Source organism: Pelecanus crispus, chromosome Z (genome assembly GCF_030463565.1).
Source record: "Pelecanus crispus isolate bPelCri1 chromosome Z, bPelCri1.pri, whole genome shotgun sequence".
Taxonomy (NCBI): domain Eukaryota; kingdom Metazoa; phylum Chordata; class Aves; order Pelecaniformes; family Pelecanidae; genus Pelecanus; species Pelecanus crispus.
The window spans coordinates 75508540-75523746 of NC_134676.1; the positions used below are offsets into that span (position 1 = coordinate 75508540).

The 15207-nt window shown below is 44.4% G+C and overlaps 1 protein-coding gene across 1 annotated transcript in view; it reads left to right on the forward strand.

The window, feature by feature from the left end:
* The window catches only part of SVEP1 (sushi, von Willebrand factor type A, EGF and pentraxin domain containing 1), a 145767-nt gene that overhangs the window by 116204 nt on the left and 14356 nt on the right, over positions 1–15207 (forward strand). The window contains exons 37-44 of the mRNA XM_075726219.1: positions 760–1432; positions 2852–5631; positions 6856–7081; positions 8196–8351; positions 10275–10338; positions 11046–11219; positions 12230–12403; positions 13766–13939. Coding sequence (XP_075582334.1) covers positions 760–1432; positions 2852–5631; positions 6856–7081; positions 8196–8351; positions 10275–10338; positions 11046–11219; positions 12230–12403; positions 13766–13939 — 4421 coding nt within the window. The remainder of the gene's footprint in view (positions 1–759; positions 1433–2851; positions 5632–6855; positions 7082–8195; positions 8352–10274; positions 10339–11045; positions 11220–12229; positions 12404–13765; positions 13940–15207) is intronic.

Below are 15207 nucleotides of genomic sequence, written 5' to 3' on the forward strand. Positions count from 1 at the left end.
ACTGTTGCATGTTTAAGCAGCAGGTTTTTAAGTGGGGTGATGAGCAGCATGGAGTCTGTCACTGCATCCCAGAGACAGATTAGAGAAATACAGCTACTACAACTACAATACAATTACAACAGTAATCATGTTGTAGAATTTGATTGTAATAAAGATGATTTTTTTTTTTCTACTCAGCATTAATTCTTTTACTGGCTTTAAGAACCATTTTTACAGTGTTTTTTTGGGAAGAAGGTTTTACAAAATTGCCATGTGCATTATTGGCAAGAGTCTCTGTGGGTAACTCACCAAGGAATTTCTCATTGCTTGCAAGTGTGAAGATTGATAGGGCTGATACAGGAACCCAAAAGGCCTTTATGGGCTTTTTATCTCTTTCTTCTCCATTCAGTTCTGCTAAAGGGGAAGAATTTCTTGGTGGGATTGTTTCTTTGAGGATTGTATGCACTGTCACAGCACAATGTTAGGTTTGTTGTAGTAGTTTCAACCAAAGTGGAAGTTCAGGAACGGTAATCAGATGGACAGATGAGAGAGGAGCAATATACACAAGGTGTGCTAGGATATCTCCCATTGTAAGACTTCACACGTGGACACATAGGCTTTAAGATTTTCCTTTTGAAGTTGATCATAGCTTTTGTAAAGGATCCTATTCTTCCAGGGTGCTAGCAAGCAAGCTTGTACTGCAGAGGGCTTCAGGAAACTGTAGATAGTGTCTGACAGTGCTTGTATTTTTTACTTCCTATGTGGTTTCCTTTTCCACAGTTACACATTAGTTGGCCCTGCAACCATAGAGTGCTTAGCCAGCGGCAAGTGGAGTGTGAGCCACCAGCAGTGCCTGGCAGTATCCTGTGATGAACCACCCCATGTGGAAAATGCGTCACCAGAGAGTGGCCACCGTCTCTTTGGTGATATAGCTTATTACTTCTGCTCGGATGGCTACAGCCTGGCTGATAACTCTCAGCTGCTTTGCAATGCAGAAGGGAAGTGGGTGCCTCCAGAGGGCAGGGAGATGCCCCACTGCATAGCTGATTTCTGTGAAAAGCCATCCACCGTCTCATACAGCATCCTGGAATCCATGAGTAAAGCCAGGTTTGCAGCTGGCTCCATCGTGAGCTTCAAGTGCATGGAAGGCTTTGTTCTGAACACTTCAGCTAAGATCGAGTGCCTTCGAGGGGGCCAGTGGAATCCTTCTCCTTTGAGCATCCAGTGCATCCCCGTTCGCTGCGGAGAGCCCCCCGATATTAGCAATGGCTATGCCAGTGGGGCCAACTACAGCTTCGGAGCAGTGGTGGCTTACAGCTGCAACAAGGGGTTCTACATCAAGGGAGAGAAGAAGCGGACCTGTGAGGCCACGGGCAACTGGAGTGGCAGTTTGCCCACATGCCACCCAGTGTCCTGTGGAGAACCACCGCAGCTTGAGAATGGCTTTATTAAGGTACAGAATGAGTTTTCTCATCTGCCTGGTACAATAGCAAACTGCATATGTCTTCACAATTGCCGCTATTGTGGTTTTCTTTCTTCTGTTTTGCTCTCCTGTTAAAATTATGGAAGCACATGACTGGATGGAATAAACAAAGGGAAAAATGGGTGGATTTGCAGCAGAATCGTGTCTGAAAAACATGGACACTTACATGGGACTTCTTATCTTAAAGTGGGTTTTCAGTTAGGAGACTCAAAATGCCATATGACAATCAATTGATTTCCTTAATGTCTTACTCTCCATTTCTTTGGTCCATGGGTGGCTTCCCAGTGTCATCTGGAGATATTTGAAGTACTGTTGCCAGTTCACAAGCCTTGCTCTTTTCACTGCCTTGAAAAACAAACTGGTTTGCAGTAGGTAAATCACCCTGGGAAAATTTCTCTCCTCTTGATGCAAGCACACCTCTTTACTGAAGTCAGAACTTCCCTTTCCTTATCAAATTACATTGTAACAAAGCCTGAAGTAAAAATCCCCTTGTGGCAGCCCAGACCTTTAACAACCGCTTAACCTGTGTTGTGCTTTGATTCACAAGGGTAATATTGTGGTAAGGAAGATCAAATACACCATTGTAAAGATTTAACTTTGAATTTTTGAAGTATTTTTCTTCTGAACATCCCCCCACCTTCCTTAAATCTAGCCACCAGGGAATCTGCATTTGCTAAAAACTGGGGGTGGCGGGGGTGGTTTGCATCCCAGTTCCTACATGGGCTTCCAGCAGTACTAGCAAAAATGTCTGTTCAGCCTCCCACACAGATACATCCTCTAATTAATGCATATCACTCTGTGTTGTCTTCCTTAGGTAGGATCACTCCTCCAGATATTCCTTCCAGTTAGAGACATTTTTTACTACCTCAGTGAGAGCTCAGCCTGCAACTTTGAGGGGCTCCTCAGCTGCCTGCTCAAAACCCTGCAGCTGCATATGTGGCAGTTATAAACATCTCCTAGTAGTAGTACATCTGAAGGCTCCAGCCTTGAATACACCTGTAAGCTAAAGAATCATAACAACAATAGGCCATTTCATGGCAGCTTCTCCTGACCCATTTCTTTTCTGTCTTCCTGTCTACACATCTTTTGGCCTCATGGGTCAGGAAGGGGGAAAGCAGAGGAAATATTTTCTAGCTTTTACCTTTTAAGCCCTGAATTTTCTGTTTCCTTTTGATGGTGCTCTCAGATTTCCTGACAGCACAGTGCATCATTTGAGGCAAGACATTCTGTATCAGTTATTTGCATTCATTCCTTTGCAGACAGCCTTTACTGTTGTCTGGGATTCAGCTAGAAGATAGACCAAGAGAACACAAGAAATTAAATCAGCCTCCTATTGCTACAGTCATGCATCTTCATTTCAGACATGTCCCCGTCTTATCTGTTTTGCAGGAAACAACTGGACGCTTCTTTGAGAATCAGGCATATTATCAGTGTGAGTCTGGCTACCAGCTGGTTGGGAGCCCAGTGTTTGTCTGCCAAGCCAATCGGCAATGGTACAGTGAATCAACTCCTTATTGTGTTCCCCTCAGCTGTGGAAAACCGCCACCCATCCAGCATGGCTACTCCAAGGGAGAAACTTTTGATATGGGCTCCAAAGTTGAGTTTTTCTGTGATGAAGGCTATGAGCTGGTTGGAGATGTTTCTTGGACGTGTCAGAAGTCTGGGAAATGGAGCAAAAAGCAAAGCCCAAAGTGTGTGCCAACAAAATGTCCAGAACCACCTTTGGCAGAAAACCAGCTGGTCTTGAGGGAAGTGACTTACCAAGTCGGTGTTGTACAGTTCTCCTGCAAGGAGGGTTTCGTTTTGCATGGCTCCTCTGTACTGAAATGCTTGCCCTCCCAACAGTGGAATGATTCCTTTCCCTTCTGCAAGGTTGTACAGTGCCCCGCACCTCCGTACATCCCTTTTGGTGACCCCTTGACTTCCTCCCTTCATTTTGGTAGCACTGTGAAATACATCTGCGTGGATGGGTTTTTGCTGAAGGGTGAGTCTACAATCAGATGCCAGGCTGATGGCTCATGGAGCTTGCCTTTGCCAGAATGTATTCCTGTGGAGTGCCCCCAGCCAGAAGAAATTCAGAATGGCATTGTTGATGTGCAGGGCCTCACCTTCCTTAGCACAGCCCTCTATACATGTAAACCAGGCTTTGAACTAGTGGGGAACACAACTATCCTCTGTGGAGAAGACGGCCAGTGGCTTGGAGGAAGGCCAGCTTGCAAACCTATTCAATGCCCAAGGCCTAAGAATATCCTCAATGGCAAATACTCACTCACAAACTTCCATTATGGGCAGACTGTTAGATATTCCTGTGACAGAGGTTTCCAGCTCCAAGGGCAGGAAACACTGAGATGCCTAGAGACAGGGGAGTGGAGTACAGAGGTTCCCTCCTGCAAAGCCATAAATTGCCAGCCCCCTCAGCCCATTGAGAATGGCTTTGTGGAGGGTGCAGATTATAGCTATGGGGCCATGGTCATTTACAGCTGTGTGCCAGGCTTCCAGCTGTCTGGCCTTGCCATGCAGACCTGTGAAGAATCAGGCTGGTCTAGCTCCACACCAACCTGCCTCCCAACAGACTGTGGCCTGCCTCCTCACATTGACTTTGGGGAGTACGTGCAGGTCAGACATGGGGAAAGACGTTCTGACCAGGAGAGTGTTACAGAGAGTCCCTCCCTTTCGCATATGTTACTGGCTGACAATTTGAAAGACTTGAAAAGTTCTTTGAAGGAGGACAGTGCAATGCAGCTCACCACTTTCTTATTTGGAACTATCATTTTATACACATGTTACTCTGGCTACGAGCTGCTGGGAAACCCTGTTCTAGCTTGCCAAGAAGATGGCGCTTGGAACGGCACTGCCCCCGCCTGCGTTTCAATAGAGTGCACCTTGCTGTCACCCCCAGAGAATGGTTTTTTACATTTCACTGAGAACACGCTTGGTAGCACGGTGCAGTACACCTGTAAGCCAGGGTTCACACTTGTTGGCTCCAACAAACGACTATGTTTGCCAAGTAGGCAGTGGAGTAACACTGCTCCATACTGCAAAGCAGTAACATGCAACTCACCTAGCCAGCTTATGAATGGGAACGTAAGAGGGGAAAACTACACATATGGGAGTGTTGTCTACTATGAGTGCGATCCTGGATACCAGTTAAATGGCCCCACAGAGAGGAGATGCCAAGAAAACCAGAAATGGGATGGCAGTGAACCAATTTGCATTCCCATTTCCTGCAGCCCACCACCAGTTTTGGAGAATGGTCAGGTGACTGGAGAGGAGTACACATTCCAGAAACATACAGAGTACAGCTGCAATGAAGGTTTCCTGTTAGATGGGGACAGGAGTAGAGTCTGCCTTGCAAATGGAAGCTGGAGTGGAATTGCTCCAGTTTGCAAAGCTGTGACTTGCCCTGTGCCGCTGCCTCTTCCCAACGGGAGAACTAGTGGCTCAGATTTTGGCTTTAAGAAAGAAGTGCACTATCACTGCAACGAAGGATATATTCTGCAAGGAATGTCTGCGCTTACCTGTCGGAGTGATGGTACCTGGGATTCAGAAGCTCCACACTGTGAGCCAGTCATTTGTGGACCTCCTGAAGATATCTCCCATGGCTTTCTGAATGGCTCAGGCTTTACCTATGGGGAATTTGCCCAGTATGTGTGCTTCCCTGGTTATGAACTGCATGGCAATCCTTTACGGCAATGTTTGTCCAATGGCTCCTGGAGTGGAAGCCTTCCATCTTGCCTACCCTGTCTGTGTCCTACACCACAGATTCAGAATGGGGTCATTCTTGGTACAGATTTCAGCTGTGGGAAGACTGCCCAGTTTCAGTGCCTGGAGGGCTTCAAACTGCTAGGGCCTTCTGAAGTGACCTGTGAGGCAGCTGGCAAGTGGGGTTCTGGGTTTCCTCGCTGCGGGCAGATTTCCTGCGGCTCTCCACCCATCATCCCCAACACATTTATCAATGGGAGCAGCTCTGCAGATGAGAACACCATCATCTATACCTGCTTGACAGGTTTTGTCATGCGGGGGAGTCCAGAACTGACTTGTATGGAGACTGGTGTCTGGAAGAAGCCATACCCAAGCTGTGAGCTGTTAAGCTGTGGCCCACCACCTTCTGTCCCAAATGCAGAGGTTCTTGGGAGCACTTACACCTATGGGAGCAAGGTCCAGTACAGGTAAGAATACTGCTGCTATTCTGTTTCTATAGAATTTCTGAGGGAATGAAGATGGAAGGTTTATGCACCCTCAGTTAGTGCAACTTTTTAAAAGACCTGGAAAGAAAGTTATGCCCTATCACATGCTCAGCTTGACAAAGCTCACATTCCCATGCACATATAAAATATTATTTAGACGACTGTCAAAACTCCATCAAGCCTGTTGGGCTGCAGTCCTCCACCACCTTTAGTTTCCCATTCCCCTTTGCATTTCTCTTCTCCTCCTCTGAAACACCGGTCTGGACATTCAGGTTTTCTTAGCAGCTGGCAGCACCAGTCAGTAGGGTGTGCAATTTTTCTCCCCTTTTGGCACCCCATTTACATCTTCCTCGGGTGCCTGTTGTAATATAGAAGGGCTGATCTTCCTCGTGTCCCATTTTCTGTACTGTTACACTGCACTGTCAGCAAGTGTTGGTGATGCGAAGTTACTCCTTTGTAAGATATTAGAGAAAGGGCATTTTGTTAATTTCCTGAAGTGTGCACACTGCGGATCTCTTTCTCCAAGGTGAGGACTTCCTTGGCAGAAGGGGAGATGGTTTTTTGGCTGTAAAAGCAAGTAATAGTATGGGACAGAATTGGGAGATGGCATGTGGGTGAATCTAATGGTATCAGTCATTTCTATGCATCTTTAACAAGGTGAAGGGGGTGCTTGTGTCTGCCTTTCTACAAGTGAACCCACTTGTGCAAGCCAGTTGAGTTGCTCTTGGTGAAGCACTGTGAGGAAAAGAACAAATCAGCCTTAAATGTCTAAGCAAATGGCCTGCGGGCAGCCTAAGGTTTGGTTTGTTCTTGGAAGAAAGTGAGATCATCTTTAGAATTGCTTGGCACTCACACACTGTTTACCTAACCAAAAGCCCTCCTTGCAAAGGGAAAGGCAGTGCAGGTACTGCACTAAAGCATTCAGCACCTTCCAAGCACTAAAGCCACCAACGTCACTTTCCATTGTGGTGCTGCAGCAGCATGAAGCAGCTGGAGATGAAGTCTGAAGCTGCCAGCTGTTGCAACAGAATAAACTCAGTCAAGACATGCTTCTTACAGGGTTACCTTGAAATAATAGAGAAATCCCAAGGTGTGCTAACAACCTTGAACAACTAATGCTGAAAAGTGACTGTCTGGCTTTGTGATATATGGGTTAGCTCATCTCTAGCTGTGTCTCTGGGGTCAGGTCTTCATGCTGTGTTGCAGATGCCTGGAAGGCTACACAATGGTGACAGAGGTGGATGTATGCATTTGCCAGGAAGACGGACAGTGGTCTCCTCAAAGTATTTCCTGTTGCCCCAGAAAGTGTCCCATCCCAGGAAATACCACCCATGTAATCGTGCCTGGGGACAACTTCACTGTGAACACAAACATCACGTTGTCGTGTGTAAAAGGCTATACTCTGGTGGGAGCGAGGACATCTACATGCAAGGTATAGTGTTATTTGCACTGTTTTATTTTGCCAGCTTTGTTGAATTCAAGAGTCCTCCTTATGCCCTCATTAGCTTTTGGCCCTTAGCTGCACATAACAAAAAAATTTAAAGCATGTCCTGCAAAATATAATGTGCTTCCTTGTTGCCCAGTAAGAGCAATTCTTAGTTCTTCATGTATAGACTTTCAGAACTAGAAATTATTAATTTCGGCTTCCATCGAAAACTAATGCTGTCCTTTAGAAAAGCATTTCTTTTATCACATTTCAGGGAATAAATCATGTCCAAGATTTTAAAAAAATTATGTCCAAGATTTCTAATGTATTTTGAGGATTGTGTGCAGTGCTCTTTTTCTCTGGAATAACAGGCAGCACACATTTTAATCCACTGTGCAGCTGTAGAAGCTTGAATCCTCTGTATGTTAAAGAGCAAACATCCTCATCAGTTCTGCTAGGAGCCTCTTGTTGCATTTGCTGTGGCCAACCTTGACTTAAGCTTGTAAATAGACTCCTTAAAGTCAGTAAGTCTGCTCATATGAGAAAACCTGAGCATGCGTGTTTTTGCAGAATCAACACTTCGTAAAGAAAGGTTTTCCCCTTTTTTTGCTGTTTCAAAGATCTGTGGAAGTAGGATTAGGTGTGTTTGATGAGTGTCTCTTCAGGTATCAGACTTCCCTTAGAAAGTCTGGGAAGGCAGCTGAAGAACTTAGTCATGGTGTTAGATACACAGCCAGGAGAGAAGTACAGAGCATGGAATCAGGCAGCTGTTGGCTTCATTCTTCTCCTGATATGTTCCCTGAGCTATTAGGTGACCTTGTACAAGTGAACTTGCTTTTCCAAGCTTCTGTTTCCGCATTTACTTTTTGTTCCTTCTGTCTTGTAAGTCTAAGTTGAACATTCCTGCCAAAGCTGAGCTCCAGTCTATGTTGACATCTTAAAAGTCTTACTTAAATTACTGAGTTTTATTAAGGATTGCACAGATAATATTACATTAACCACATCTGTACACCCACAGCCACTGGATGCCTCTGCTATGATTTTCCTAACTTTTTCATTTAGATATGAAGTAAGTATATAAAGTGGTGCCTTCACACCTCTAATTACATTTATTTTTCAGGAGAGTGGCATTTGGGTGCCACCGTTTTCTGATGACATCTGCATTCCTGTGTCCTGTGGGACCCCAGAGTCTCCAGAGCATGGATTTGTGGTTGGCACTAAATACAATTACAAAGACGTGGTTCTTTATAAATGTGATTCTGGCTATGAATTACAAGTAAGCAAACTCAAATCTCCAGCACTCTAAACCTTTAGTTGTCATTTTCAGTTCTTATGTGATGCCTGTGAGAATGTATTATGTCTGGTCCATACTGATGTATTCCTTTAACTGCCACAGAAGTTGGATGTCTGCTATTGTTGTTGTTATTGTCTGTAGAATGATTCTGGCATCTCTGGGATAGTCCTTGAATGACTTATGGGTATAATTGAAGCAAATATAAGCATCCTGTTCAGAGATATATGTTCAGCAGATACCTTTCAGTGGTGGTGTTTTTTTTAACTGAAGTTTGTTTCAGCCCTCTGTAAATTCAGCATTATATATGCTTGTGACCATGAATCATGGAACAGTTAATTTCTCATGTATTGCTCTCTTGAACTCGTTCTCTGGCCAGAGTTACGTTGCATTCTTCCCTCAATTTCATAATCTCCCACGCATTATGTCTGCTGCATTGTGCCTTTCAGACTCAAAGCTCCTGATAAACTCCACTGCCCTCAGTTCTATGACATTGCTAGATGGTATGAAAGTTGTATCTCTTGTTTTAGTAAGGCAAAGAGATTCCAGTTTGTTCAATGGCAGCTTTATTCCCTGATGGAGAAGGGAACAAATTTCTTTCCTGTCCCTTGTTTTCATTATGAGCATTGGGCTCTTACCCCACCTGAGCTCTGGAGCAGCACTGCTGTCCCATTGTCAGGACTCAAGCTAGCCAATTCAGAGCGGCCTGAGGTGTGTTTTCAAAAGCTGCAGTGAATTCAGAAATGAAAGTATGTTGCTGAGACACAGCATGGCCTCCACCATCCCCAGGTGGTGGCAGAGTAGGGCACAGTTGTGTCCAGAGGCATGAGGTGGTGAGGTGTCTCCAGAACAGAGCCTGGCTCTTAACACCGTGTTTTTTGAGTACCAAGTAGAATGCAGGACTGTGCTTCCTTTGTGCTGTCATAACACTAGTAATAAATTAAGAACTTCATGCATGTGAATACACCCAGTCAGGAGTGAATTCACTCAGTCACTCAATATAAAAATAAGGAGAGTTTAGAGAATACCTAGGTAACAATAAATTTAATTTGCATTATGTTGCCACATATGTAATATCACTGGGCATGGAGGGGTAGGTTGGTGTTTAGACAGACAGGTAGAATTGCTGTTTCAAGTAATTTTTGGAGGTAATAAGCCAGTGCTTTCATACAGTAAAAAGTCCTTCCAAGCTTTGTATTCCAGCTTCACCACCTAGCATCAATCTGTCTCTCTCCTGTTAAAGAGAAGTCCTGCTTTTTTTCTTTTGGGAGGCAAAGTCCGTTGGGTGTGATGCTGTATAACACTCATGTTAAACAGCTGCCCTTATCAATGGGTTTGCTTTGTAATGAAAGTACATTACTTCAAAGGACAAATTTAGATGTTGTTCTCCATGTCTTGGAATAAAATAAGAAATAAATCCTGGGCTATTAGACTGGCTAGAAAGCCTGTATGTAAGAAAGAAATAACGTTATTTGTAAGGAAATTTAAGGAATGAATGTTTGGGATGTGGTCAAAATCAGTACCTTACATTTATAAAACGCAAGCTTGTACTGTTGCTGAAAAAAAGTTAGATTGTCTGTGAGTCCTGGAAGGAGAAAATTTGTCCTCATAACACATTTGTGGGAACAAGAATGGTAAAACTGACAAGAAAGATGATACTCCAGGGAGAAGGACAAGAGAACTAACTGTGCCCACAAAATTTTGGTTTATAAACAATACCCATCACTGTGCAGGTAGGAGTTCTACCCTAAACTCTGCTAGTAGACTTGGGCTGTAGCATTCAACTATCTTTTTACATGGGTTGCACATGGGGGGAATACGCCCTGGCCTTGCTGGATACTAAAGTTGATGGGAGAAAAGAGTTAACCAAGTAAAGCTGTTCTTTGAGCCTTTTCTTTTGTTTCACAGGGTGATGCAGAACGGACTTGCCAAGAAGACACACTCTGGAGTGGCACAGTGCCAGCGTGCAGAAGTATGTTCCACCTTAGTTTACCACTTAATTTTGGTCAAGGGTGATTTTACACAACAGAAAACACTAATGCTCGTGTTGCTTAATAACTCATACTGTCTGCATTTGCCTAAAAATTTTGGTAAGTACCACTGATAAAAGCCTGGAAGAGTTGCAGAATTGGTGGTGTCTACAGGTAGTAGTGTGAAGGAAATCACTAGACCTTTCTGCCTTGCTTCTGTATTCCTAAGAAAGCTGTACAGACAGCTTCCAAGTTTAAATAGTTCTGACACTTAAGGTCATGATTTCTGAGGACCTCTGAACACGTTAGTTGCCAGGAGTTGCAGGTACTTAGCATCCTCAAATTTAACTGTATGGATACTCATTCTCAAAGGTACTTCACTTCTATGAGATGCCTGATGCCCACTGACTGCAGTGCCAAAATAGAAATTGTCTACATAAATACTTATGTGGACCTCAGCTGTAGGCTTTAGGTGGCACCAGTGGAATTTCCTGAGGCTTCCTGCCAGCACAGATGCAATGGATTTGGTCTTTTAGCAGGAACTGGAAGCACCAAGCATGCTACTGTTCTGCTGCTCAGGGGCAAATGTCTGGGAATGCCCAGATAAACACTGTGTTCTTTCCCTGTCAGAGTAAAACCTGTGGAGGAGCTGTGAACAGGACAGGCCATATGCATTATATCTGATTGGAACATATTCCTTGTGTTATAGGAGTATCATGTGGACCCCCGGACATGATAGAACATGGATCTGTTCAGGGAGAAGAGTTCCTCTTTGGCAGTGAGGTTTTTTACAGCTGTGACCCTGGCTTTGAGCTACAGGGACCAAGCCGAAGGATTTGCCATGTTGGCAAAAAGTGGAGCCCCTCCACCCCTTCATGCATGCGTAAGTAGCAAGCAGAGCAACATGGTGGCAGTTTTCCAGGACAGCCAGGGAACAAACTGAGCAAGTGCTTTTGCTGGCTTCCTTCCAGCCTCCCCCTCCAACTGGAGGGCTGTAACAGGAGGAGCCAGAGGAAAAGCCAGCAGAGAAGTTCTCATTGGCAGTTCCTCTCTGATCTGAAGGGATCTCCTTTTGGCACATTAAAATGGCACAAGCATAGAGTCATGCTCAGGTCAGTAGGGGAGGAGTGTGGCCTGCTGTATTTGATTTGCCTTGCATTGTGGTGTGCAGGGCCTTGGACGTCATGTGCTGGGATGGTTCGTCTCTGCCATGCCAAGGCTAATATATGCTGGCCACTCTGTACTCTGTATGTCTGGAGATCAAGACTCTGCTCCCTAGGATGAAATCTTGGCTTTCTGTGCAGCAGAAGGTGATTAATTGTGGGAGCATGGAAAGAAGGATTTATGACTTATTTCATATTGCTTATAAATAAAATGCCAAGATTTTATAGTCTTTACCAATAAATCATTTCCAGTCTCCTCATGGCGATGTCATAGTCCTACCCCTTGCATTCTTCTCTCTCACCTTTGACCAATTTGCCTGGTCTCCACAGTAAGTGTGGGACAGGAGGTAAGATCCTTCTTAACTACTGGCGTTTTTCTTGGGGACATCTTGAGATCACCTTCCACTGTACAGGAAGCAAAGGAGACTGCAAATGCGGCCTCTGGCCAGCTCAGAAGAAATATTCTGGATCACTGTGAACACACCTCATAGCTTACACCACCATCAGATACATTTGGGCACATTCTCTCTCAGGTGTCTGCAGCCTGAATCCCAGGAGAGGGGGCAGGCAAGGCACTGTATCACCCTTCTCCATATAATACTTCACAGCTTCTTTCTTCCCATCTCTCTATTAATTCAGTGTGTGAACAGAGCTGTCAGACAGCGTGTAACAGATAGACAGAATGGCCTTCATTGTGTGTATAAAACCAAAAATTTTTCTCCTCTCCTAGGAATTACTTGTGGGCTGCATCCCTCAATAGAAAAAGCAGAGGCCATTTCTACGGGAAGCACATACAGAAGTAATGTAACCTTTGTGTGCAACTCTGGATACCATCTTGTTGGGCCCCAGAATATCACATGTCTTGCCAATGGGAGCTGGAGTAAACCCTTGCCGTTGTGTGAAGGTAACTGTTTGGTTTCATGGCGTGGCACATTCCAGTCTGGGATAAGCAATAGCTCCTTTCTTATGCATGCATATCATATGATCCAGGGACTGAGCTGCTTTCAGGAAACAGTTCTGCAATGTGTATTAAAAATGGTGCCTGAAAAATGAAATGTGTCACAAGGAGCACTGCATGTTACTAAGCCAGAAAGAGCTGAGACATCGTTTTTCCTAAGGTTTTAATCTGCAGTTTAACAAGCTTAATGAGAGATGAACTTACTTGCCATCTCCGAAAATCAAACCCCTAACAAAAGGTGATGGACTGCAAGGACAAGTGACTTTTCTCCCAGTGGCCTTTTGTAGTCAATTATTAAGTTGATATTCTTTTTCTGAACTTTGGGCCCCAAGGACAGTCTCAACAGCTCAGCCTTTAACCTCCACACTCCTCACTGAAGTAAGACAGATAATGATCTTCCACTCAAGGCAGGTATTAGATTCCCGTCACCAGAGCCATAAAAACTGCATGAGGGCAAAGGACCATCAGATGCAGTGTTGGGCAACCACACAACGCACAGATCACTGTGCACTGCAGTGCCCTAATGCTTTGCAGACCTTATAGTAGCAACCTGGAAAGCTGACAGGGGACATCCACATCAGAGAGGAGGTCTCTAGTACCTAGCCAGGCACCTAAGAAAAGTTACACACTAGCAATGCTGAACAGATGTCAAGAAGGCCATCTTGAACAAGGTTGAGCACAGCCACTTCACCAACTCCACTCTTCCTCTTGCCTGACAGCCTTGTGACTGTCTGATAGTTTAATCTTCAGTCATCTCATTACACAGACCACCAAAATGAAGTGGAAAATGGGACACAGAACAGAGTCTCTTGTGTAGCAGTCATAACCCAGCTTGGACTGTCTGCCTGCTGGCTTCAGAAACACAGCTGAGAATCTTGATGGGAGGAATTAGTAATATAAGTGTTGGCATCTTGCACCGAACCCATCCTGCCTCTCATCTGGTATTTCTTGTCAGGTGAAAAGGAGAGCACAAAGGGCTGGGGTATCTCTCAGTGGCAACAAAGAACAATTTCCATGTTCTGCCCCACTGACCCCAGTATGAAGTCATAAATGTGTCCTCTCCTCCCCAGCACTGCCACATTTTGCTGACCTGAAAAACGTGGCTGTGGCTCTTTTCCATCACTGGGAGGAGCTCCTTCCCTAGCTTGGCTACATTTCTTTCCCAGGGCTACTGAACTCTCCATCAGTGCTCTTCATGATTAATTAGTCTGTGGCTGCTACTTTAAACATACTGTGTGAGTAATTCAGGAATTGTTGGAGATCCAGGTCTAATATCAAGCTGAATTAATGAGAGCTCTTCCTTTGCAGAGACCAGATGCAAAGTTCCAGTTTCCTTGCTGAATGGGAAGGCGATTTACGAAAACAATACAGTTGGCAGTACAATAGCATATTTCTGCGAGACGGGATACAGCTTGGAAGGGGAACCTGTGGCAGAGTGTACAAGAGATGGAACATGGAGTAATCCCTTGCCTCTCTGTAAACGTGTGTGTTTGGTTTGTAGTGAAAAGTAGTCTCAATTTGTAAGCACTAAAGGCTAGGCTGCTCTTCTTTTAAACTGACAGTAAACGAGAGCAACTTCTGCAGATCTTTGTGGAAATGTACTGTAATTGTCTTCTGGAGTGACCATGAGCAGAATTTGTCACTTGTAGTTTAAAAAATTGGTTTGGCCTATGTTGGGAGATTTGTTGGTGTGCATCCCATTTTTACAGAGCAAAAAAGGGAGCAGTTACTGAGACATGTTAAAGCATTAACTTGTCTGAGTGTATTTTTGTGACAGTAAAAGAACAAGCTGTATTCTGCATAGCTCCCTTTAGTTGGAAAGCTGGCACAAAACGGAGTCAATTGTAGTCAACCACTTGATATATGAGGAGCAGGTGAAAGAAAAGTTTGGAGGAGAAGGCAAAAGGGAGACTTTATTGTTGTCTACAATTGATTATTGGGAGGGTGTAAAGAAAAAAGTGCCAGACTCTTCTCAGAGGTGCACACTAGTGGGATGAGAGGCAATGGACACAAGTTGCAAGAAAGGAAATTCCAGTTAAGTATTTGAAGAAACTTTTCACCATCATAGCAGTCAAACACAGGAACAGGGACCCAGAAAGGACATGAAATCTCCATCCTTGGAGATAGTCAAATATCAGCTGGTCAAGTCCCACAGCAACCTCTGACCTAGTTGGCCCTGCTCTGAGAAGGAGGTTGGACTTAATGGCTGTATAAATTATTCTGTAATTCTGTGAAATACCACCTTACGCACATGCATGCTGAGCACACACACCCACAATAGCCTTCCTTGTTGCTGTATGTGTCTGTAATTTTAACATCTACTGTAGTCTTAGGGTGGTTAATTGAGACATTTAACTTTTATATCGCAAAGGACTCACAGGATTTTAGTTTCAGGAAACTGGCTTCAGTCTCTGCTGTGTATAGAGTCCAGCCTTTTCCACATTCATGATGAGAGCAATAGACCATGAGAAAATAGCTCAGCAAGCCTACAGCCAGCAATAAATAAGATTATCAGAGAAATTCTAAACTCTAATGAATGTTATTGTAAATCTGCTCGCACACCTGGATTTTGCTGCACTTTATTGGTCCAGCCCCTCAGAACAAGAAGTAGGATAGGTCTGGCTTTTTTTTATAGTAAGGTTACAGTAAACAGGAAGGGCAAGATGGTTTGATAGTAACAAGTAGGATATTCCCCACTTAAATCCTTAGTATGTCTTCTACTGGCATCAGTAGCGTATGGTAGCAAGCCA